This window comes from Rhinopithecus bieti, unplaced genomic scaffold, assembly GCF_001698545.2.
Source record: "Rhinopithecus bieti isolate Rb0 unplaced genomic scaffold, ASM169854v2 scaffold_2272, whole genome shotgun sequence".
NCBI lineage: Eukaryota > Metazoa > Chordata > Mammalia > Primates > Cercopithecidae > Rhinopithecus > Rhinopithecus bieti.
Window position 1 is genome coordinate 398,827 of NW_016804163.1, and position 20,028 is coordinate 418,854.

At 33.3% G+C, this 20,028-nt stretch overlaps 1 protein-coding gene across 2 annotated transcripts in view; it reads left to right on the plus strand.

The window, feature by feature from the left end:
• The window catches only part of RTTN (rotatin), a 218,092-nt gene that overhangs the window by 76,546 nt on the left and 121,518 nt on the right, over positions 1-20,028 (plus strand). The window contains exons 24-28 of one of the 2 annotated variants that reach the window (XM_017867073.1): positions 3,998-4,186; position 4,720; positions 4,796-5,034; positions 10,898-11,042; positions 17,936-18,090. In XM_017867073.1, coding sequence (XP_017722562.1) covers positions 3,998-4,186; position 4,720; positions 4,796-5,034; positions 10,898-11,042; positions 17,936-18,090 — 729 coding nt within the window. The remainder of the gene's footprint in view (positions 1-3,997; positions 4,187-4,719; positions 4,721-4,795; positions 5,035-10,897; positions 11,043-17,935; positions 18,091-20,028) is intronic. The other variant, XM_017867072.1, reaches the window with a different exon arrangement.

Below are 20,028 nucleotides of genomic sequence, written 5' to 3' on the forward strand. Positions count from 1 at the left end.
TCTTTGATCCAAGGGTTGTTTAGAGTTATTGGGGGTAACTAGTGAAGATTTAGTTTATTAGGTTTTCTAGTTATTTTATTACTAATATTTAGCTTCATATTGACATTAGAAAATATTTTCTATGATTCTAATTCTTTAGAGTTTGTTGAATTTTACTTTATGACAGCATATGGTCAGCTTTTTAAAATGTTCCATGTGTACTTGAAAATAATAATGTATATGTAGTAGTTGTTGGATATACTGTTCTGTAAGTATCAAAATATATCAGGTTTATTGATAGTTTCAGATCTTCCCTGTGTCTACTTTATTGTATGTGTGTGAACTTCTTTCAGGTAGCAGAGGGGCATGTTAAAATCTCCACTATGACATTGTCAGTTCTGGCTGACAGTGTGTTTTGAGGCCATGTAATTTAGTTTGTAAACATGCTGGTGGGTTGTCTCTATCATTATAAAATTATTTCTTTATCTCTAGCAGTGCTTCAGTATATAGAATTCACTTGATGCGTTATTACTGTAGCTTCACCAGCTTTTATTTGGTTAGTGGTTAGCATGATATGTATTTTTCCATCCTTGTAGTTTTAACTGTTTTGTGTCCTTACATGTACTTTTTTTTTTGTAAGAAGTATATAGTTGAGTTTTTTTGGTCCAATCTTACAGTATTTACAGTTTTAATGGAATATTTTAATGAATTTTACATGTACTAGAATTACTAATATTTTTGGATACAGATTATTAGCTTGCTGTTTTCTATTTGTCCAATGTCGTTTTTTTTTTCTTTCTTTTTCCTCTCTGGCTTATCTTGATTAATTTTTAAAATTAATCCATGTTTTTCAGCTGTTAACTTGTAGTTATACATACATTAAGTATTCTATTTATTTATTTATTTGTAGCAATTGGGATCTTGCTCTGTTGCCCAGGCTAGTCTTGAACTCCTAGCTTCAAACAATTCTCCCACCTCAGCCTCCCAAAAGTGTTGGGATTACAGGCATGAGTCACTGTGCCCACCTAAGTATTCTTTTATATATATTATTTCTATATATTTTATACAGAGGATTATTTTATAATATAGAGATTATAATTTACTTTCTTGACTGTGAATTAGTATTTTTACCACATTCCAGACAATGCAAGGACCTTAGAACACATTAACTCCATTTAATTGCTCTTCTTTTTTTTTTTCTTTTATTGTCAGGTATTTAAATTCTATACATATTTTAAATCTATAAGATGTTATTATAATTATTTTATGCAGTAAATACTCATTTAGATTTGTATACTTTGGTCATTTCTGTTACTTTTATTGCTCTTTTGGTTTTTCTGCCTCCATCTGAGAATTTTTTTTGAAGAGTTTTATTATTTAATGTAGTACACTTACATTAGCAATGATTTGTCAGTTTTTTTTTTTAATCTAAAATTCTGTTTTAAAAAATGTTACCACTAGGTATAGAATTCTAGGTTGGCAGTTGGAGTCCATTTCTTGTAGGAACATCACTGTCAGTTTTATTGTTGCTTCTTTGAAGGAGCTGTGTTCCCCATTCCCTTAGGACTTCCTTCAGCTGTATCCCACAGCGCTCTTTGCTTGCTTGCTTATTTATTAGGGGGAGTTTATTTTATTTTTATGGGTACATAATAGTACATATTTATGGAGTATGTGTGATATTTTGATATAAACATACAGTGTATAATGATCAAATCAGTAATTAGGATGTCCATCACCTCTAATATTTATTGATTCTCTGTGTTAGGAACATTTTAGATCTGCTCTTCTAGTTATTTTGAAATATACAACAAATTGCTGTTAACTATTGTTACTCTATTATGCTATGGAACACTAGATCTTATTCCTTCTATCTAAATTTTTATGTACCCATTAGCCATCCCTTCTTAATTCCCCCCTTTCCCACCATCCTTTACAGCCTGTGGTAATCATAGTTCTACTCTTTAGCTCCATGAGCTCATTTTTTTTTTAAATTTTTTTTTTTAGCTCCCACATATAAAGGAGAACATGTGATGTTTGTTTTTCTGTGCCTGGATTATTTCAGTTAACATAATGACTTCCAGTTCCATCCATGCTGTTGCAAATGACAGGATTTCATTCTTTTTTTATGTCTGAATGATACACCATTGTGTATTTATACCACAATTTTAAATCCATTCATCTATTGATGAACACTTAGGTAGATTCCATATCTTGGTTATTGTGAATAGTGCTGCAATAAACATGGGAGTGCAAATATCTCTTTGACATACTGATTTCCTTTCTTTTGGATATATACCCAGCAGTGGGATTGCTGGATCATATGTAGGTTCTGTTTTTAGTTTTTTGAGGAACTCCATAATGTTTCCAATAATAGCTGTACTAATTTACATTCCCACTAACGGTGTACGAGCATTCTCCTTCCTCCACATTCTTGCTAGCATCTGTTGTTTTTTTGTCTTTTTGATAAAAGCCTCTTTAACTGGGGTGAGATATCTCATTGTGGTTTTGATTTGCATTTCTCTGATGATTGATAATGTTGAGAATTTTTTCATATACCTGTTGGTCATTTATATGTTTTCTTTTAAGAAGTTTCTATTCAGATCTTTTGCCCAGCTTTTAATTGGATTATTATTATTATTTTGCTGTTAAGTTGTTGGAGTTCCTTATATATTTTGGTGGTTAATCTCTCACCAGTTGAATAGCTTGCAGGTGTTTTCTCTCATTCCGTAGGTGGCCTCTTCACTTTGTTGACTGTTTCCTTTGCTACGCAGAATCTTTTTAGCTTGATATGATCCCATTTATTTTTGCGTTGCTTGTCTGTGTTTTTGAGGTCTTACTTAATAAATCTTTGCCCAGGCCAATGTCCTGAAGCATTTCTCAGATGTTTTCTTCTAGTAGTTTCGTAGTTTCAGGTCTTACATTTAAGTCTTTAATTCATTTTTATTTGATTTTTGTATGTAGTGAGACATAGAGATCTAGTTTCATTTTTCTGCACGTGTATATCCAGTTTTCTGAGTACCATTCATTGAAGAGACTGTTCTTTCCCCAAAGTATGTTATTGGTGCTTTTGTTGAAAGTTGACCAAATGTGTGGATTTATTTCTGCATTCTTTATTCTGTTTTATTGGTCTGTGTGTCTGTTTTTATGCTAGTATCATGCTGCTTTGGTTACTATAGCTTTGTAGCATAATTCAAAGTTAGGCAGTGTGATGCCTCCATCTTTGTTCTTTTTGCTCAGGATTGTTTTGGCTGTTTAGGATCATGTTTTGTTCCATATACATTTTAGGATTTTTTTATATTTCTTTTTGTTCCTTCTAGGATGCAAATTTGTATGCATGTTAGATTATTTCACCATGTTAAAGGAAAAACTTGAGACAAAATATGCATGCATGTATCTGTGATAGAACAAAATTAACTTTGGTTTAAGAGATATTGCTGTTGAATCTCTTTTTATTTCTAAACATATTTCTTGATTCTTGTTGAATTTATTGATGATGAAACCATGTTCTCAAGTGAAAATACTAAGTTGGAATTCAGTCACTTAGTGACCTCTATGATCATAGGCAGTTCACGTATCAGCTTTAAGCCTCATTTTGATCATTTGTAAAATAGGTATCATAGTGCCATACCATCTAACTGTGAATGAGTGATACAAAATAAGCAGTGTTTGGCATAAAGTAAATATCAGTGTTTTAGCTGAACACCTTTTATGTTTGGTTCACTATATTCATGGGCCCTGACTTCAACGAATGTTAGTTATCTCCGCAACAACTCTAATATAGCATAGAATGTGGTAAGTCCTCAAGAAAGGATTTAAGTATTCTGGGGAGTTTAGAGGAGATGAAAAGAATAATTGAAATACTGTATAAATTATGATAACTGTTTAAAATAGGGACTAAGAGAAACCTTTGCATTATTGTGGGTTGGAAGGCATTGAACTAGCCCTCATTTGTGACTCTGTTTTTGAGTAGCCTTTAAGAATTTGAAAGTTTGTAATTATTTGTACACATTTTCTTTAGGTATCATCTACCTGTTCATGTAATCAGACACCATGCTGTGAGTCCTTACTCCATAGTTTTGCCCTTATCTGCTGATTGTTTGGACTTGAAGCCGGTGTCAGATATGCTGAGAATAGCTTGGAACCTGTCATGGTATCATGGGAGTGATAATCTGTTGAAGCAAATGAACTCTGAAAGTAAAACGCAAGAGTAAGCTCTTACATTGTTGAAAAAGCATTTGCAATTAATTAATTGTAATTAATTAGTTAGGTTTTACTTTTTCCTTAAGTCTGGTAGCTTTTCCCTTGATATCATCTGATTCTGCTTTTAGCAGTTATAATTTTCACCTTCTTTTAAAGATTACATGTGTTTATTACTTTTCATCTATTATACAAGAAAATTTTAAATGAAAAAGCATTTTACTCTGTACTGTTGTAGAGGTTAATGTCTGATTTGTTCATAGATGTGAATCACTAGGAAAGGGGTTCTGGATTAGAATAAAATCTCAGTAAGTATATGCATGAGCGTTATCATTAGTGTGATGTTGATTACTTTTGAGTATCTTAATATTCTAATCTGTCTGTCTTAATGTGAATAAAAATTTTTATGAGGAGGAAACGTCAATATAAACATTTGGGGTGCCAATGTAAAATCCTAATATTGGCAGATATGTATCAGTTTTTCTTTTGGCTGTAAGTCAATCTTTTGTTAAAAGAAAATGAAGATAAAACAACTTTTGGGAGAGTTTATAATAGAAATAAATGTGAGATTTTATTTAAATAGCTTTATGTTCCTCCTTCTTTTTTTTCTTTTGTCTAGATTTTAGATGCATTGAAGTTATCCACAGAGGACGTCCTCACTCTGAAGATAACACACATGGCTTGTGGGCTGCAGGACTGCCTCCATTCCATTGTTCAGGCTGCAACCCACAGGGAAGTTAGGGCTGCTGTCACTAGGATGAGTTTTTATCTTCTGAATGACAGATTGTCTTTAAAGGGTGGCCCTGATCCATGTGGGGTTACCTTGAAGTCCTTGGCTTGGCACACAGCACTGAACAGGTCAGTGTAAGGTCAAGGCTGCCAGTTTCAAAGACCTGGGTTGTGTTGTGTTTGTGTTCATCTCCTAACCTTTGAAGATAAGAGTCTATGCCCTTACTGCTGCTATCAGAGAAAGAAAAACTCCAGGATTTGTATCATCTGTAAGAATAGCCAAAGAGAAATTTTTAATTTAGTTATTGCATTGTTGAAGGGATTATTAATAAACTTATAACAATTTATTATCATTAGAAAATTTTACCTCACAAAAGTAAATAATTAGGATAAGACATGGATGAAACAAATTGAATGTTTATTTCTATCCATGTTATAAATGAGTTGAGACATCAGTGCATTGATTAATAGGTGTGGTACACCTGCCACAGGCTGTTTTGTTTTGTTTTGCTTTTGTTTTGTTCTTAAGTAAATGATACCATTTTTCTTTTTACTCTCGATTTCATGAAGTTGATTGCCATGTGGAGGTCCTTTATAGCAGTTAATTGGGAAGGCTCTAGCTTGTCAGTTTAACATGCTTAACTTGTAGCAGATGGTTGCATTTGCAACAAGACTGATAAGCAACTGCTGCAAGCAGGTTTTCATTTTATTCTTCATGTGACTTTAATATAAAATGTATAACTTTATTATTTAACATAAAATGTGCAGTTTTTAAGCTGCTAGGTTAAATGAGTTCCCAAAATATGAATTCCTTTATTAGTTTAGCTTTAAAGATTCGTTTATCCTAATTAGGCTTTCCAGTGGTGTGCTGGTGCCCACTAATACAGCCTTGTGAGAGAGCTGATGGTTGAATTTTCAGGATTTTTGTAAGTTGATTGTTAAACACAGCCTTTCTTAACAATCATATAAACTTACAATTAAATAAATTATATGAAAAATAAAGGTAATGAATATGCAAACATCACTTTCTAATTATGTGGCAACATTTTACTGTTATCTTTGTTCTTAGGTTATGCATACATATATACTACAGGGGTATGTATTTTATGGAAATGACTACAGTGGAATGCCACTGTGCATCTCTTCACAACTTCATGTTACATGGGTAGCTCCAAATTGTCTGGAGTGGGTTATTTACACCATGGAAATTGACAAACACAATAAGTCAGCACTCTACTTCTGTTAGACAGTTACATATTTATCAGCACACTCCGGCATTTAAACAGTCTTGCCAGTTGAAGAATGCATAAATCCTTCACTTTAAATAAATGTAATATGTCCCTATTTGTCAAAAGAAATTTTAACATAAAAGCTGATTGTATTCATTGCACTAAGTTTTCTTTCTGTTGTGAATTAAAACCGTAGAAATAGTATGCAATACCACATTACAGGAAAGACTCTCAAACTGTGGGTCAATGGAAGCCTTTAGAGTATTTGAGATTGCCCAGTAGCAATACCTGTATGTGAGCATCACATTTTTATGGTTAGTTTCCTCAGGACTAGTGTTAAGTGGAGAGCATAGACTGTGTATATGTTTTTTATATATATATACACACACACACGTATATATAATATTCATCTCGTATTTGGTTCTTAGGTCTGTGCTTGATCACGGCAACACAGACACTACTGCCTAATTTATAAATATTCATGTGTTTCTGCTGTATTATGTTTCACTAAAGAATGTAGAAAAAATATATATCACAGAATCCACCTTTTTTAATGAAAACTTTTTTAAAACTTTACTTCCAGAAATATATGTACTAATGAGGCTTTGGGAAACTTTAGTTTTGCTTTCACTCAGTTTAATGATAGAAAGGAACATCACCTTTTTGACTAATTATCTAAGATGAACCAACAACTTAAATGGTGCTTGGAGATAGAAAATTCCCATAAATTATGGCTGTATAAAGTATTGAGATGTTGAGAACATTTTTATAAGCTTAGTTTAATTTTTTTTAAATACAAGTATTTCAAATTGTATCATTCTAGACAAAACAAAATATAGAGAAGCATGTTCATACCTGTGTAAATGGTTTTAATTGTATTTTAAAATAATGTTATTTTTTAGACATTTTCCATGTCAGTAAATATACTTTGAGGCTAATTTTCAAATATGTGATATATCCAAATGAATGTTCCCCAAAAGGGGTCCTTTTAGGTGTGAGTGTACATGTTAGAATAATTCTGGCTTTGCTTAGATATTTTGAAATTGTACTCTCAGGTCATTTAAACAACAGCTGTAAGGAAGTCTTACTATATTTTGAAGTCATACCTAATTTTTTACCAAAAAATGATATTAGCAAAAACTCAACTATCCAGAGAAGGGTAAAAATGATTTTTACATATATACCGAAATGAACACCACCCTAAACGATGACTATTTATCACTATTAACAAAAGTATATTTCAGTTTGACAGCAAAAAATGGTTTCTAGCATCTTTTTACTTATGGTACTATGGCTTCTAAACATAACTTTCCAAGCTGATTATTTTAACAGTCCAACATTAATTTATGCGTATGTTTTATATGTGTATGTTAACACACAAGCATACTATTATAATCTAATACCATTTTGGAAACTTATTTTAAGAAAACAGATGATAGTCATGGTTCAGTAGGATTACAAGTTGTTAGAGGTATCTAGATTCTTCTTTCAACTAGTTTCTGTTGAGTTTGCATGTTTAATGCCTCTCTACTCCTTTCCTACTGAAAGTCCTATTGCTACTGTTTTTCTCCATTTTTCACCAGACTGTAGACTGACTAGTGAATTGATTTTTCTGCTTTTAACCTTATGCCACTCATTTATGTTGCTTCCTCAATGATCCTTCTGAAATACATGTCACCTGTGGGTTCTCTTCCATGGTGTGCTGGATATTAATAGAATTCCACCCCCTTAGCATGCTGTAGAAAGTTCTTTTTGATCTGGCTCTTGCTTACCTTTTCAGCTGCATTTTCCACCTCTGTCTCTAACATATACTGTGTTTCTATGAAGTACAAATATTGGGGTTTTATGAAACTGCTTGATATTTTCGGGCATACACTTCTGTTTTATACCTCCTTGCTTTTACATAGTTAACTCCCTGGCTGTCTTGTGAATATCTACTCCTCCTTGAGCTCCAAGCTCTTCTTCCTCTGTAATGTATGTGGAATTGTAGTTACCATGATTGTCACATGGCTTTCCTGCATTACTTCTACAGTTGTTTAAATATTTGTCTTCTCATGTGCCTTGGGTTTATTACATTCCTTTTTATATCCCTCAAATATGGCATAAGTCATAGTGTACAGTTGGCCATGCAGCCTCAGCATGAACACCTCCTTTGAAGGATATTCATTCTGTTTTTGAGCTGTGATTATTAGTAAGTTTTTTGTTCTTTTGAACTGTACCTGGTCATTTCTGCCTATTATTCTGTCCTTCAGACTCACAGAATTAAATACTGTCTTCACATGTGACAACTCTTCATTTAAACATGACTATAATTTCTTCTCTATTCCCCCCACCCTGCTTTAAATGATGGTTTTTTGTTTGTTTGTTTGTTTTAGATAGACTTTAAAAGCCACAGTGTCCAGACTTCTCATTTGTTCATGCTGTTTTACAAGGGTATTGTGTTTCTTAGGACTCTCCCTGAGATCTGAACATGGTGCCTTATATGGGTGTGGTGCTGTGGTGTGGGGTGAATAGGAAGAAAGGAACTACTGCCTTTCTTTTCCTACTGCTTTTCCATTACTCAACAGACATTTATTGATCACCTACTAGGTGTCACTCTTGTAGGAAATGTAGCCGTGAGCAAAATTGATAGGGTCCTGCTTTCATGGAACTTGCAATTAAGACAGCTAAAAGTATAATCAAAAGTAGAAATGCTTCCAAGCAGACTATTATGAAACTGTATTAGAGGAGCATCTTATCCCTCTTCAGTAGAGAGAAAGTGGTTCAGAGAATGAAGCTTAAGCCAAGGCATAACAGGTAGAAGGATGTGAAAGCCTATGGGATTGGAAGCCGAAAAGATGCCAGGCACACCGAGAAACAAATACCACATGGTCTTTCTTATGTATGGAATCTAAAGAAGTCAAATTGAAAGAAGTAGAGAGTAGAATTGTTACCAGAGGCAAGTGGCAGGGGTATGTGGGTAGAGAAAAGGGAGACGTTGCTGAAAGGTTACAGAATTCCAGTTAGACAAGAGGAATAAGTTCTGGTGATGTATTACAGCATAGTGACTATAGTTAATAATAATATATGTTTCAAAATAACTAAATTAATGGATGTTAAATGTTCTCACCACAGAGAAATAAATATTTGAGGTGATGGGTATGTTAATCAGCCTGAGTAGATCATTCCACAATGTATACATGTGTCAGAACACCACATTGTACCCTAAAGATATATACAATTATTATTTGTCAGTTAAAAATAAAACAATAAATGGAATATAGTTTGGAGCATGTTATGTGACAGAAATTTGATACTTTGAATCCATAAGTGGATGATCACTTGACTCACTACCACTTATATATTATTTCTCCTCTAAACTAAAATGCCATATTCAACCAATATTATAAAAATTAATTTTTTTTTTAAATGCCAGGCAAAGGGATAAGGCCCTGAGTTAGGAAAGAGTGTCTTGTGTCTTCAAGGGGAATTGAAAAGAGGATAGTACACTTAGATTTAAGGGATATGAGGGCAGATATAAAGTGGGATTACAGAGGTGATATTTTAATGTTACACTGGATATCATGGACAACTTCTTATAATCTTTATGATTGTTAAATCATTAATCTCGCAAAGATCTATGGTTGTTAGAATCATCATTTCATTCCATCCTTTCAGTGTATTTTTCTAATCTCAATTTTCATAATCCGACACTTGCCATCCTACGCAGCTGAATGTCATTTTGGGGATGTGGGAATTTTAAGTAAGGAAAAATAATAATGAGACAAACACCACATTACTAAGAAATATAGCATTATATATCCCTGCTGTTGGACTGCTTAGTTTAGTATTCATGTTTTAAAACTTGCTAGCCGTATGACTGTGGAAAAACGACTTAACCATATTGTTGCTTGAGTCTTCTTGTCTTTGAAATAGAGGTACCTACTTCACACTGTTGTTATGAAGTTTGACAAAAACCCTGCTCTTAGAACATAGGCTGGCACAAGGTTGGTGCTCAATAAATGCTGAATATTAAGATTCGTATTATTGTCACTCTTATTAACCTTTTGATGCAATTGCTTTAGATTTATAAAAAATAAAACATTACAGAGAAAATTGAATCTCATCATATCTCTTCCTGATTGCTTTTTAAAAAAATGATTTTCCAAACTACTTCTCCCTTTTAAATAAAAGTTTTATTGTCTACTAATCTTTTAGCTCTCTTAAAACAGTTTTTTTTCTTTTTAAAGAAATGTAAGAAAATTGGCTCATATCCTTTTACTCCAAACTTACATCCTAAGTCTACCTTCTGTGTTTTCCATGCCTCTTACAAACTGGTAGCATCCTTGCAGGACTTTTTTTCACCCTCACTTTATTACCTTATTTTTTCAAGTTGGTCAGAATTAGGTTTGAAGTACTAATCCTTATCAGTGAAACATGGCATGCCCAGTATGCAAAACCAAGTTTCACTGACAGTTAGAGTTAGTGTTTTTCCCCTTGGTATTTTTTTGGTGCTTTTCCTGAATTTGTTATTTTTCTCTTACGAAATTTGTCACTTCTGGTTGTTTTAGTTACTTGTCCACATGTTTTTTCCACTATAAGCTCATGTTGTTGAAGGCAGATACCCAGTTTGTTTCAACTTTGCATTTTTCAAAGCATTTAGGACCGTGTCTCATAAAATAGCGTCCTCACAAGGCACCTGTTAAGTCCCCATATCTATGATGAACAGTGGTATTGTGTATTTTAAAGCTCTAGAAACCATGATTACTGTCTTTTCATTATAGGTTTTTACAAGTGCTTCCTGCTTGCACTGAAGATGAGAAACTGCTAATAGATATCGTACATTTTTTAAATAAATTAATAAAAGAACAAAGAAGAAATTCTTCACTAGAACTTCTAAACTGGATTCTCGAATTACTTCTTAGACATGTAAGTGGTGTTATTAAGGAATTTGGATTTTAAGTTTGGGAAGTAACTTATTTGTAGAAATCATTAACATTATATTATGGAAAAGGATAATTTTACATTGCCTGTGCTTGGTAAAGTCGTCCTTATGTAATGAATGGCTCATAACATGCCTTTCCTGATAAGATTGTGAATGTGTTTATTAAAATTCTGTACAGTGAATGGGACCTACAGTCTTGTGTTTAATCAAACCTGTTCTGCATGTGAACTTTCTGCTGCAGCTGTATTTTTAAGTGGGAATTTCAGTTCAGGTGGCAGGGGACAGGGTGGATGTCCAGATAGGCATGTTGAGAGTTAGCTAACAAAGCCAACTGAAGGCAGGATGGTGAAGTTATGAAGAATGAGTGAAGTGTGCTCAGGCTTTAAATAACGGCTGCTGGAGTATTTACCCTTCTAGCCCCCAGTACTCTTAGATTTTTGGCTCTTCTAAAAATTCTAAATTTTTTTTCTAAGACGGAGTCACGCCCTGTCACCCAGGCTGGAATACAATGGCGCGATCTCGGCTCACTGCAACCTCTGCCTTTTGGGTTCAAGCCATTCTCCTGCCTCAGCCTCCTGAGTAGCTGGGATTACAGGTGCCCGCCACCATGCCTGGCTAATTTTTGTATTTTTAGTAGAGACGGGGTTTCACCATGTTGGCCAGGCTCGTCTTGAACTCCTGACCTCAGGTGATCCACCCACCTCGGCCTCAAAGTGCTGGGATTATAAGTGTGAGCCACCGTGCCTGGCTCTAAAATTTTTCTAAATAACTATTCTAAAAATTTTGGCTATTCAGATTTCTTATTCTAAGAAGTCTGCAAAGAACCCAAGAAGCCAGGTCCCTGTTGTTGGTCTGTCTGTCTGTTTGTGTATTTATTTGCAAATACCATCTGAATTTACTCACCGTAGGTAAGATAAAGCTTTACACAAATAAGAAAAAAAAAAAAAAAAAAAAAAAATAGAAAAGAGGGCCTAAACTGATAGAGGAGATAGTGGATCTTATAAGGCAAATATATTTCATTATATATTAATGCATTTACAAAATTTAGAGATAATTTTCTGTAAAAATATGAATTCTGTGTTGTTAGACATGCTAACTGATATGAATGTTTGTGTGTATATAAAACTTATTTAGATGTTTATTATTGCCTTAGGCTATTTTCTGTTGTTTCTAACGTAATACCAGAAACTGGGTAATTTGTAAAAAACAAAATTTATTTCTTACTGTTATGGAGTCTAGGAAGTCCAGGTTTAAGCAGACACATCTGGTGAGAGCCTTCTTACTAGTGGGGACTCTCTGAAGAGTCCCGAGGTGATGCAGGGTATATATGGTGAGGGGGCTGAGCGTGCTAATGTGCTATCTCAGGTTTTTCTCTTCTTACAAAGCCACCAGGTCCCCTTCCATGATAACCCATTAATCCACTGATCCATGAATGGATTAGTCTATTCATGAGAGTAGGGTGTTCATGATCCAGTCACCCCCAAAGGCCCCGCCTCTCAATACTATTATTTTGCGGATTAAATTTCAACACGAATTTTGGAGGGAACGTTCAAACCATAGTAATTATCTTTTCCTTTATTGTAGACTGGTGAAAGTTGGGACTGTTTTGTTCATTATTGCATACCCAGCATTTACTATAGTGCCTTGTACATAGTGAACTCTCAATACTCAGTAATAAGCTATGTAGTTAATTACAAGAAGCACACAAAACCTTAATTTTGTAACTTGTTAAGATTTAACAAAAATGGAAACCATGTATTATGTTCAAGGTTACTTATATATGCAAGTATATTTATAGACTGAATTTCTAGAATTGTAATTGCTGAGTCAAATTGTAGAGGTATGTGTGTGATGAGGTTTTGTGGTTTTATCGATAGATAACTTGTTTTGAATTAGATGGAGGTTTTTTTCATATTTGGTCTTTTTGTGAATTGTATCTTGATGTCCTTGTTGGTTCTCCTCCACAATTGGGTTGTTAGTCTCCTTTCATTTCTTCTTTCCTGTCCTCTTTCTTTTCCTCCCTTCCCTTCTCCCTTCCTTTTCATCTTCGCTTTTTCCTTCCCTTTTCCTCTCCCTTCCCCTCCCCTCTCCTTGGGACATGATTTCATTCTGGTACCTGCAACTTGGACATTAGTGTAGAGATCTTTCACCTTTTGATTAAATTTATTCCTAAGTATCTTAATTTTTTTTGGTAGCTATTTTAAATGAGTTTTTTTTGGGGGGGGCAGTTAGTGTATAGAAATGATGATTTTTTATATGTTGATTTTGTATCCTGCAACTTTATTGAATTCATTTTTATGATCAAAGTTTTTTGATGGAGTCTAGGTTTTTCTAGATTTAAGATTATATCATCAGCATAGAGGGACAACTTAACTTGCCTTTTTTCTAATGTGGATGCCTTTTATTTCTCTATAGATTAATTGCTCTGGCTAGGATTTCTACTACTGTATTGAGTAGACATGGTGAGAGTAGACATCCTTATCTTGTTCCTGATCTTAGAGAAAAAGCTTTAAACTTTTCACCATTGAGTATGATGTTAGCTGTGGGTTTTTCATATATGGCCTTTATTGTGTTGGGATTCCTTTTCTACTTAATTTATTGAGAGTTTTTATTATGAAAGGATGTTGAATTTTGTCAGATGCTTTTTCTGCATCTGTTGGTAGAATCGTGTGGTTTTTGTTCTTAATTCTGTTAATTTGGTGTATCACATTTACACATTTGTGTATGTTGAACCATCCTTGCATCCCTGGAATGAATTCCACTTGATTATAGTGAATGATCTTTTTATTGTGCTCTTGGTTTCAGTTTGCCAGTATTTGGTAAAGGATTTTTATATCTGTGTTTATCAGGGATATTAGCCTGTAATTTTCTTTTCCCGTAGTTCCCTTGTCTGGCTTTGGTATCAGTGTAGTGCTGCCATCATAAAATGAGTTTGGAGTTTTTAGAAGAGTACAGAGATTAGTATTCTTCTTTAAATGTTTGGTGGAATTCAGCAGTGAAGCCATCAATCAGGTGTTGGGCTTTTCTTTGGTGAAAGACTTTGTATTCCTGCTTTGATCTCCCTGTTATTGATCTGTTCAGATTTTCTGTTTCTTCATGATTCAATCTTGGTAGCTCTATGTGTCTAGGATTTTTTCCATTTGGTTGTCCAATTTGTTGACATAAAATTGTTAATAACAGTCTCTTATGACTTGTATTTCTGTGGTATCAGTTGTAATGTCTTCCCTTTCGCTTCTCATTTTGTCTTCTTTTTTATTAGTCTAGCTAAAGGTTTGTCAATTTTGTTCATCTTTTCAAAATCTCAATTCTTGATTCTGTTGATCTTTTCTATTGTTTTTCCAGTTTCTATTTCATTTGTATCTGCCCTGATCTTCATTGTTTTCTTACTTTTTACTAAGTTTTAGCTTCATTTATTCTTCTTTTTCTAGTTCGTTGAGGTTGTTTACGTGATATCTTTCTTTTTGACATAGATGTTTATTGTTACGTATGTCCTTCTTAGACCTGCTTTTGCTGCATCCCGTAAGTTTTGGTTGGTTTTGTGTCCATTTTTGTTTGTCTCATGACATTTTAAAATTTCCCTTTCAGCTTTTTCTTTGACCCATTGATTGTTCAGAAGCATGTTACTTGATTTCTATGTATATGTGAATATTCCAGAATTCCTTCTTTTGTTGACTTCTAGTTTTTTATCATTATGGTCAGAAACTATATTAGATATGATTTCAATCTTGTTATATTTGTTAAGTATTGTAACACCGTACATTTAAATTGCTGTAAATTTTGTAGTATGTCATAAGTGTTGATGTATATTTTATAATTTATTCATAGTTATGAAATTAAAATAAAATTCCTACAAGAATCTAGATGATTGTACCATAATTTTAATGCAGTTTTGAAAAGGATTTTGGTCCAGTTACGTTTACTTATTTGACTTTGTATGGTATTAAACCTTTCTTTAGAAAGCTTCTACTTTATCTCATATATTATCACCACAAGTGTTATAAATAATAATACTTTTAAGAGTAAACAAAAGCGAACTTAAGTATTCGCTGTCAGGTGGGTTTACTCCCTAAATATTATGATACAAGATAAATTAATATGTGTTATATAATTACCGATGTTTAGGATAAAGGGAACCTGGAAATAGAAAATCAAATACCTTTTAAAGTTTATCCCTTGAAGTGAGTAAAATAAGTGAGAAATGATTTAAGCAGTTCAGTAAAATAACATTTCCAAGTAAATTGCTTTGAATGTATGGACATATGTGAAAAGATATACAGAAGCTGTGGTTGCGAAAACAAAATTAGGCAGATATGAACGCCTGATTAGTCAGAAGAATGCTAAGAGGAAGTGAAAAGAAAAATCATCTAACTTCCTGAGGGAAGATTTAGGAACTTTCTCTTGTGAAAATTTTTTCTATGTGTTTTATCAAGACATTCATTTATTACAAACATACTGTAATTCTTAGGCAATTTAGGAGTTTATTGTACCTCTAATCTGTTTTTAATATGATATTTTGTTTATAATAACCTAGAAGTGCTGAATTTGAATACCTTTCTTTTTGGAATGCATTTTTTTGATGGAAATTCATAAATGTGGGGCTGTTGGTTTTTTTTTTTCTTTTGGTGAAGCTTAACAGAACTACACAGCATATATATTTTCCTTGGCTGACTTTCCCGTAACAGGCTCATGTGCACTCAGACTTTATTGAGGGTCTTGCACACACTTTTGGCATAGCTTGCTGATGGATGTAAAATTGGATGTGAGGAGTGGTAACTGTGTGCGTAAAGAAAATGAGCCATCATTATAGCAATTGTTGCCTTTTAGAGGTCAACAGTGACAAAATAATGGCCCAAGTAGTTGGTTTAAAATTAGGATTGAATACTAATATCTAAAGACAAAAACTTCAGATATGATTAAGCACTTGACATCTGTAGGCATCATTAGAGACATCTTATTCTACTCTGTTGTCTTTGAGAAATGGTAATTCACCCTATATTTTAGAACTGTTATTTGCTGAGGTTCACTGAATTTCAGTGTTAACATGTAAATCAAAGGTAAAAAGAGAAAAAACCCTCAGGAATCTTCAAGTGGAAACAAGTTATTAATAGGATGAGATTCTTGGGGGGAATCTTAATTTTTAGGTATGCACATACTGTATCAGTATATTGATGTATTAATGGTAGCTTCTACTTAATTTTTATCAGCATGTCAAAATTAATAATTCCTGATAATGACAATATGTTTTACAAGATGGAGTTTGCATCTTGGTATAAACAGTTTGTTCATTTTGTCAGTAGTTTTGGGAGTCAGAAGGCATGTTAGTGTGAGTAAACTTTTGGATATTTAGGGCTCAAAACACTGTAGAAAATATATTTATTTTTATGGTTTACTAAATGTGTATCTCGATTCTTTTATTCATATATGAAACATAAAAGTTGCAGTTATGTCTTATGCAACTTTAATTTATCCAAAGGCATATATTGCTTAAGATAAAAGAAAAAGTTGGGAAAAAAACTATTTAGATGTTAAAACACTGTAAAATAAGAGCAGAATGTCTCTACTAAATAGTTTCCAAAAGCTCTCAGTTATATTACTAATAAGTGTAGGTATCTCTATATACTATAAGAAATTTAGAGGTTTCTTTACATATTTTCATTTCTTTTCCCTAAAGAGAATGCAGTTAATTTTGAATTGAGTTCTTTAGGTGAAGGATTTTATAAGAACAATAGTTACATTTTGATTTTATCTCTTTTTGTATGTTGTTATGTGCACTAGTGATGTGACACTGTGCTGAGGATGGAATATTAACTAGCTTTGGAGTAAGATGCTTCTTGCTCTGCCTTTGTGTGTCTATGACTTAGACAATTATTTAACCTCTTTATAAATCTGTGTTCCCATCTGTAAAACAGGAATGAAAATGCAAATCTTCTAGTTTAGTCAAAAAGTCAAACGAAATCTTACTATCTTTTTTCTTTTTAGCACAGTGCCTGAGACATCATAGATGATTAATAAATATCCCAAATATGATTAATGCTTGTGATTAATGTAACATTTTCTTTTGTCAATATTATTAGGAATAATCCTTTATTTTTTTTTAGTTGGGAAAAGAGGAAAGATTTTAGAAAGCACTAATATTTGTTTACTAGCCTATCAAGTTGGCAAAGATTATTGCAGTAATAATTCACATAGCATTGGCTTGGGCTCTGTGGGTCTTTTCACATCCTGTGTAATTGTATGTATTGGTACATTTTTTACAGGGACAACTTGGCAATATATATCAAAAAATTAAAACTACCATAATATTTTGGTTTAGTAGTTTTATTGCAGAATTCATACATAAGATCCAACTTGAGTACACCGGGTATTGCAGCTTAGTAAATTTATGCATCATTGATTATCCAGGAGTTAGTGTGGTAAATCCTTATTGTTGAAAAACAATCAGATATTAAACTAATGTTTTTGCAGAAATATTGTTAATAGGAAGTAGGAAAAAATGGTTATAGTAATGATTTTTTTCACTTGATATAAGTTTGTGAAAAATGTCTAGTTTTAATTCTGTTTATATTCTCAGAAACAAAAGGAGAGTTATATATCAATATATAATAGTGGCAATTTCTGTGTGGCATGATTATGTGTGGTTTTGTTTTTCTCATTCTCCTTTTGTTCTATTTTCTATGATAAATATGTTTTTCTTTTGTTGAGAACATATTAAAGATCTTTTGAATTTAGAACATCTCTACTAATGCAGTAGAGGCCCACACCTGCTAGTTAGGTAATATAACTCTTAATCTAGAACGTGGTTAGCAACAGAAACCTTTGTAGGAAACAATATGTAGTTCAATTAGTAAATATATTTTTTACAAATTTCATTTTTTAGAATGCAAACCCACTGTTAGACCTCTTGGTTCTGACAGAGTCACAGGCACGAGAAGAAACAGATGATATCCGGACTGCTGTCAGGCAACAACTTCAGAAAGAACTGATGGCTCTTTTTGATACCTTGCTGCTCAATTTCATGGAAGTTACTGACAGGTACCATTTGTAACATTGCAGGTTTAGGTGCATTTATATAGAACCTAATTTTTCTTTGATTTTCAAAGTTTTACTTTGTACTTCTTTAAAATTAAGGAATACTTCTTTCAAATACTTAAGTAATAATCAGTTATAGTGTTCTGTTTGTTTTTGTTTCAGTTTAATCTGTTACAGCCTGATTGTACATGCTTGGTCTCCTTCACTACATACATGCACACATGCACTCACACATATGCACACACACAGCGTTTTGTTCTCTAGGGTTTAATTCCTGGTTCTCTCTTAATTATCTACAAATCTACTTGAGCAGTCATACCTATGCCTGTGACCTTATGATTATCCTTACACTGATGACTTTCAAATACATAGCTCTACTTATGAATTCTATTTTTTAAAAATAAAAAGTTAAGGTGAAAGTCACTATGTTGACCATTTTAAAATGTGCATTTGAATGGTTTTTAATATATCCATAATGTTTTGCAACTGTCACTACTACCTAATTCCAGAACGTTATCATCACCCCCAAAAGAAGCCTTGTATCCATGAAAAAGCCCCTCCCTATTCACACGTTCCTCTAGGCCCTGGCAGCCACTAGTCTTCTTTCTATGTCTGTCTATTTGCCTATTCTGGATATATCACATAAATGAAATCAAACAATAATGTGACCTTTTGCGTCTAGCTTCTTCACTTAGCATCATGTTTCCAAGGCCTTTGCATGCTGTAGCAAATATCACTACTTCTTTCTATGACTGAATACTATTCTATTTATAGATATGCCATGTTTTGTTTATTCATTCATTCATTGGTGGACATTTGAGCTGTTTCTACTTTTGGCTATTATGAATACTGTTGCTGTAAACACTCATATACAAATTTTTGTGTGGACATGTGTTTCAGTTCTCTTGTGTATATAACTAGGAGTGGAACTGCTGGTTCATATGGTAACTGTAATGTTAACTCTATGTTTAACTTTTTAAGGAAATGCCAAGGTGTTTTCCACAGCAGCTATACCATTTTACATTCCCACCAGCAATGTATGAGTGTTTCAGTTACTTCATATCCTCACCAACACTTGTTATTATAGCCATCCTAATGGGTGTAGACTGGTATCATTTTGGTTTTTATTTGCATTTCCCCAGTGAAAAATAATTTTGAGCATCTTTTCATGTTCTTATGGCTATTGTGTATCTTCTTCAGAGAAATGCCTATTCAACATCTTTGAGGATTTAGCATCAATGTCCATCAGGGATATCGGCCTGAAATTTTCCTTGTTTTGTCTTGTTTTTTGCTTTAAATATGTCCCAGAGATTCTGGTACATTGTGTCTTCATTCTCATTGGTTTCAAAGAACATCTTTATTTCTGCCTTCATTTCGTTATTTACTCAGTAGTCATTTAGGAGTGGGTTGTTCATTTTCCATGTAGTTGTGTGGTTTGGAGTGAGTTTTTTAATCCTGAGTTCTAGTTTGATTGCACTGTGGTATAAGAGACTGTTTGTTATGATTTCTGTTCTTTTGGGTTTGCTGAGGAGTGTTTTACTTACAATTATGTGGTCAATTTTAGAATAAGTGCGATGAGGTGCTGAGAAGAATGTATATTCTGTTGATTTGGGGTGGAGAGTTCTGTAGATGTCTATGAGGTCTGCTTGGTCCAGAGCTGAGTTCAAGTCCTGAATATCCTTGTTAATTTTCTGTCTCATTGACCTAATATTGACAGTGGGGTGTTAAAGTCTCCCACTGTTATTGTGTGGGAGTCTAAATCTCTTTGTAGGTCTCTAAGTACTTGCTTTATGAATCTGGGTACTCCTGTATTGGGTGCATATATATTTAGGATAGTTAGCTCTTCTTGCTGCATTGATCCCGTTATCATTATGTAATGCCATTCTTTTTCTCTTTTGATCTTGGTTTTAAGTCTTTTGTATCAGAGATTAGGATGGTAAC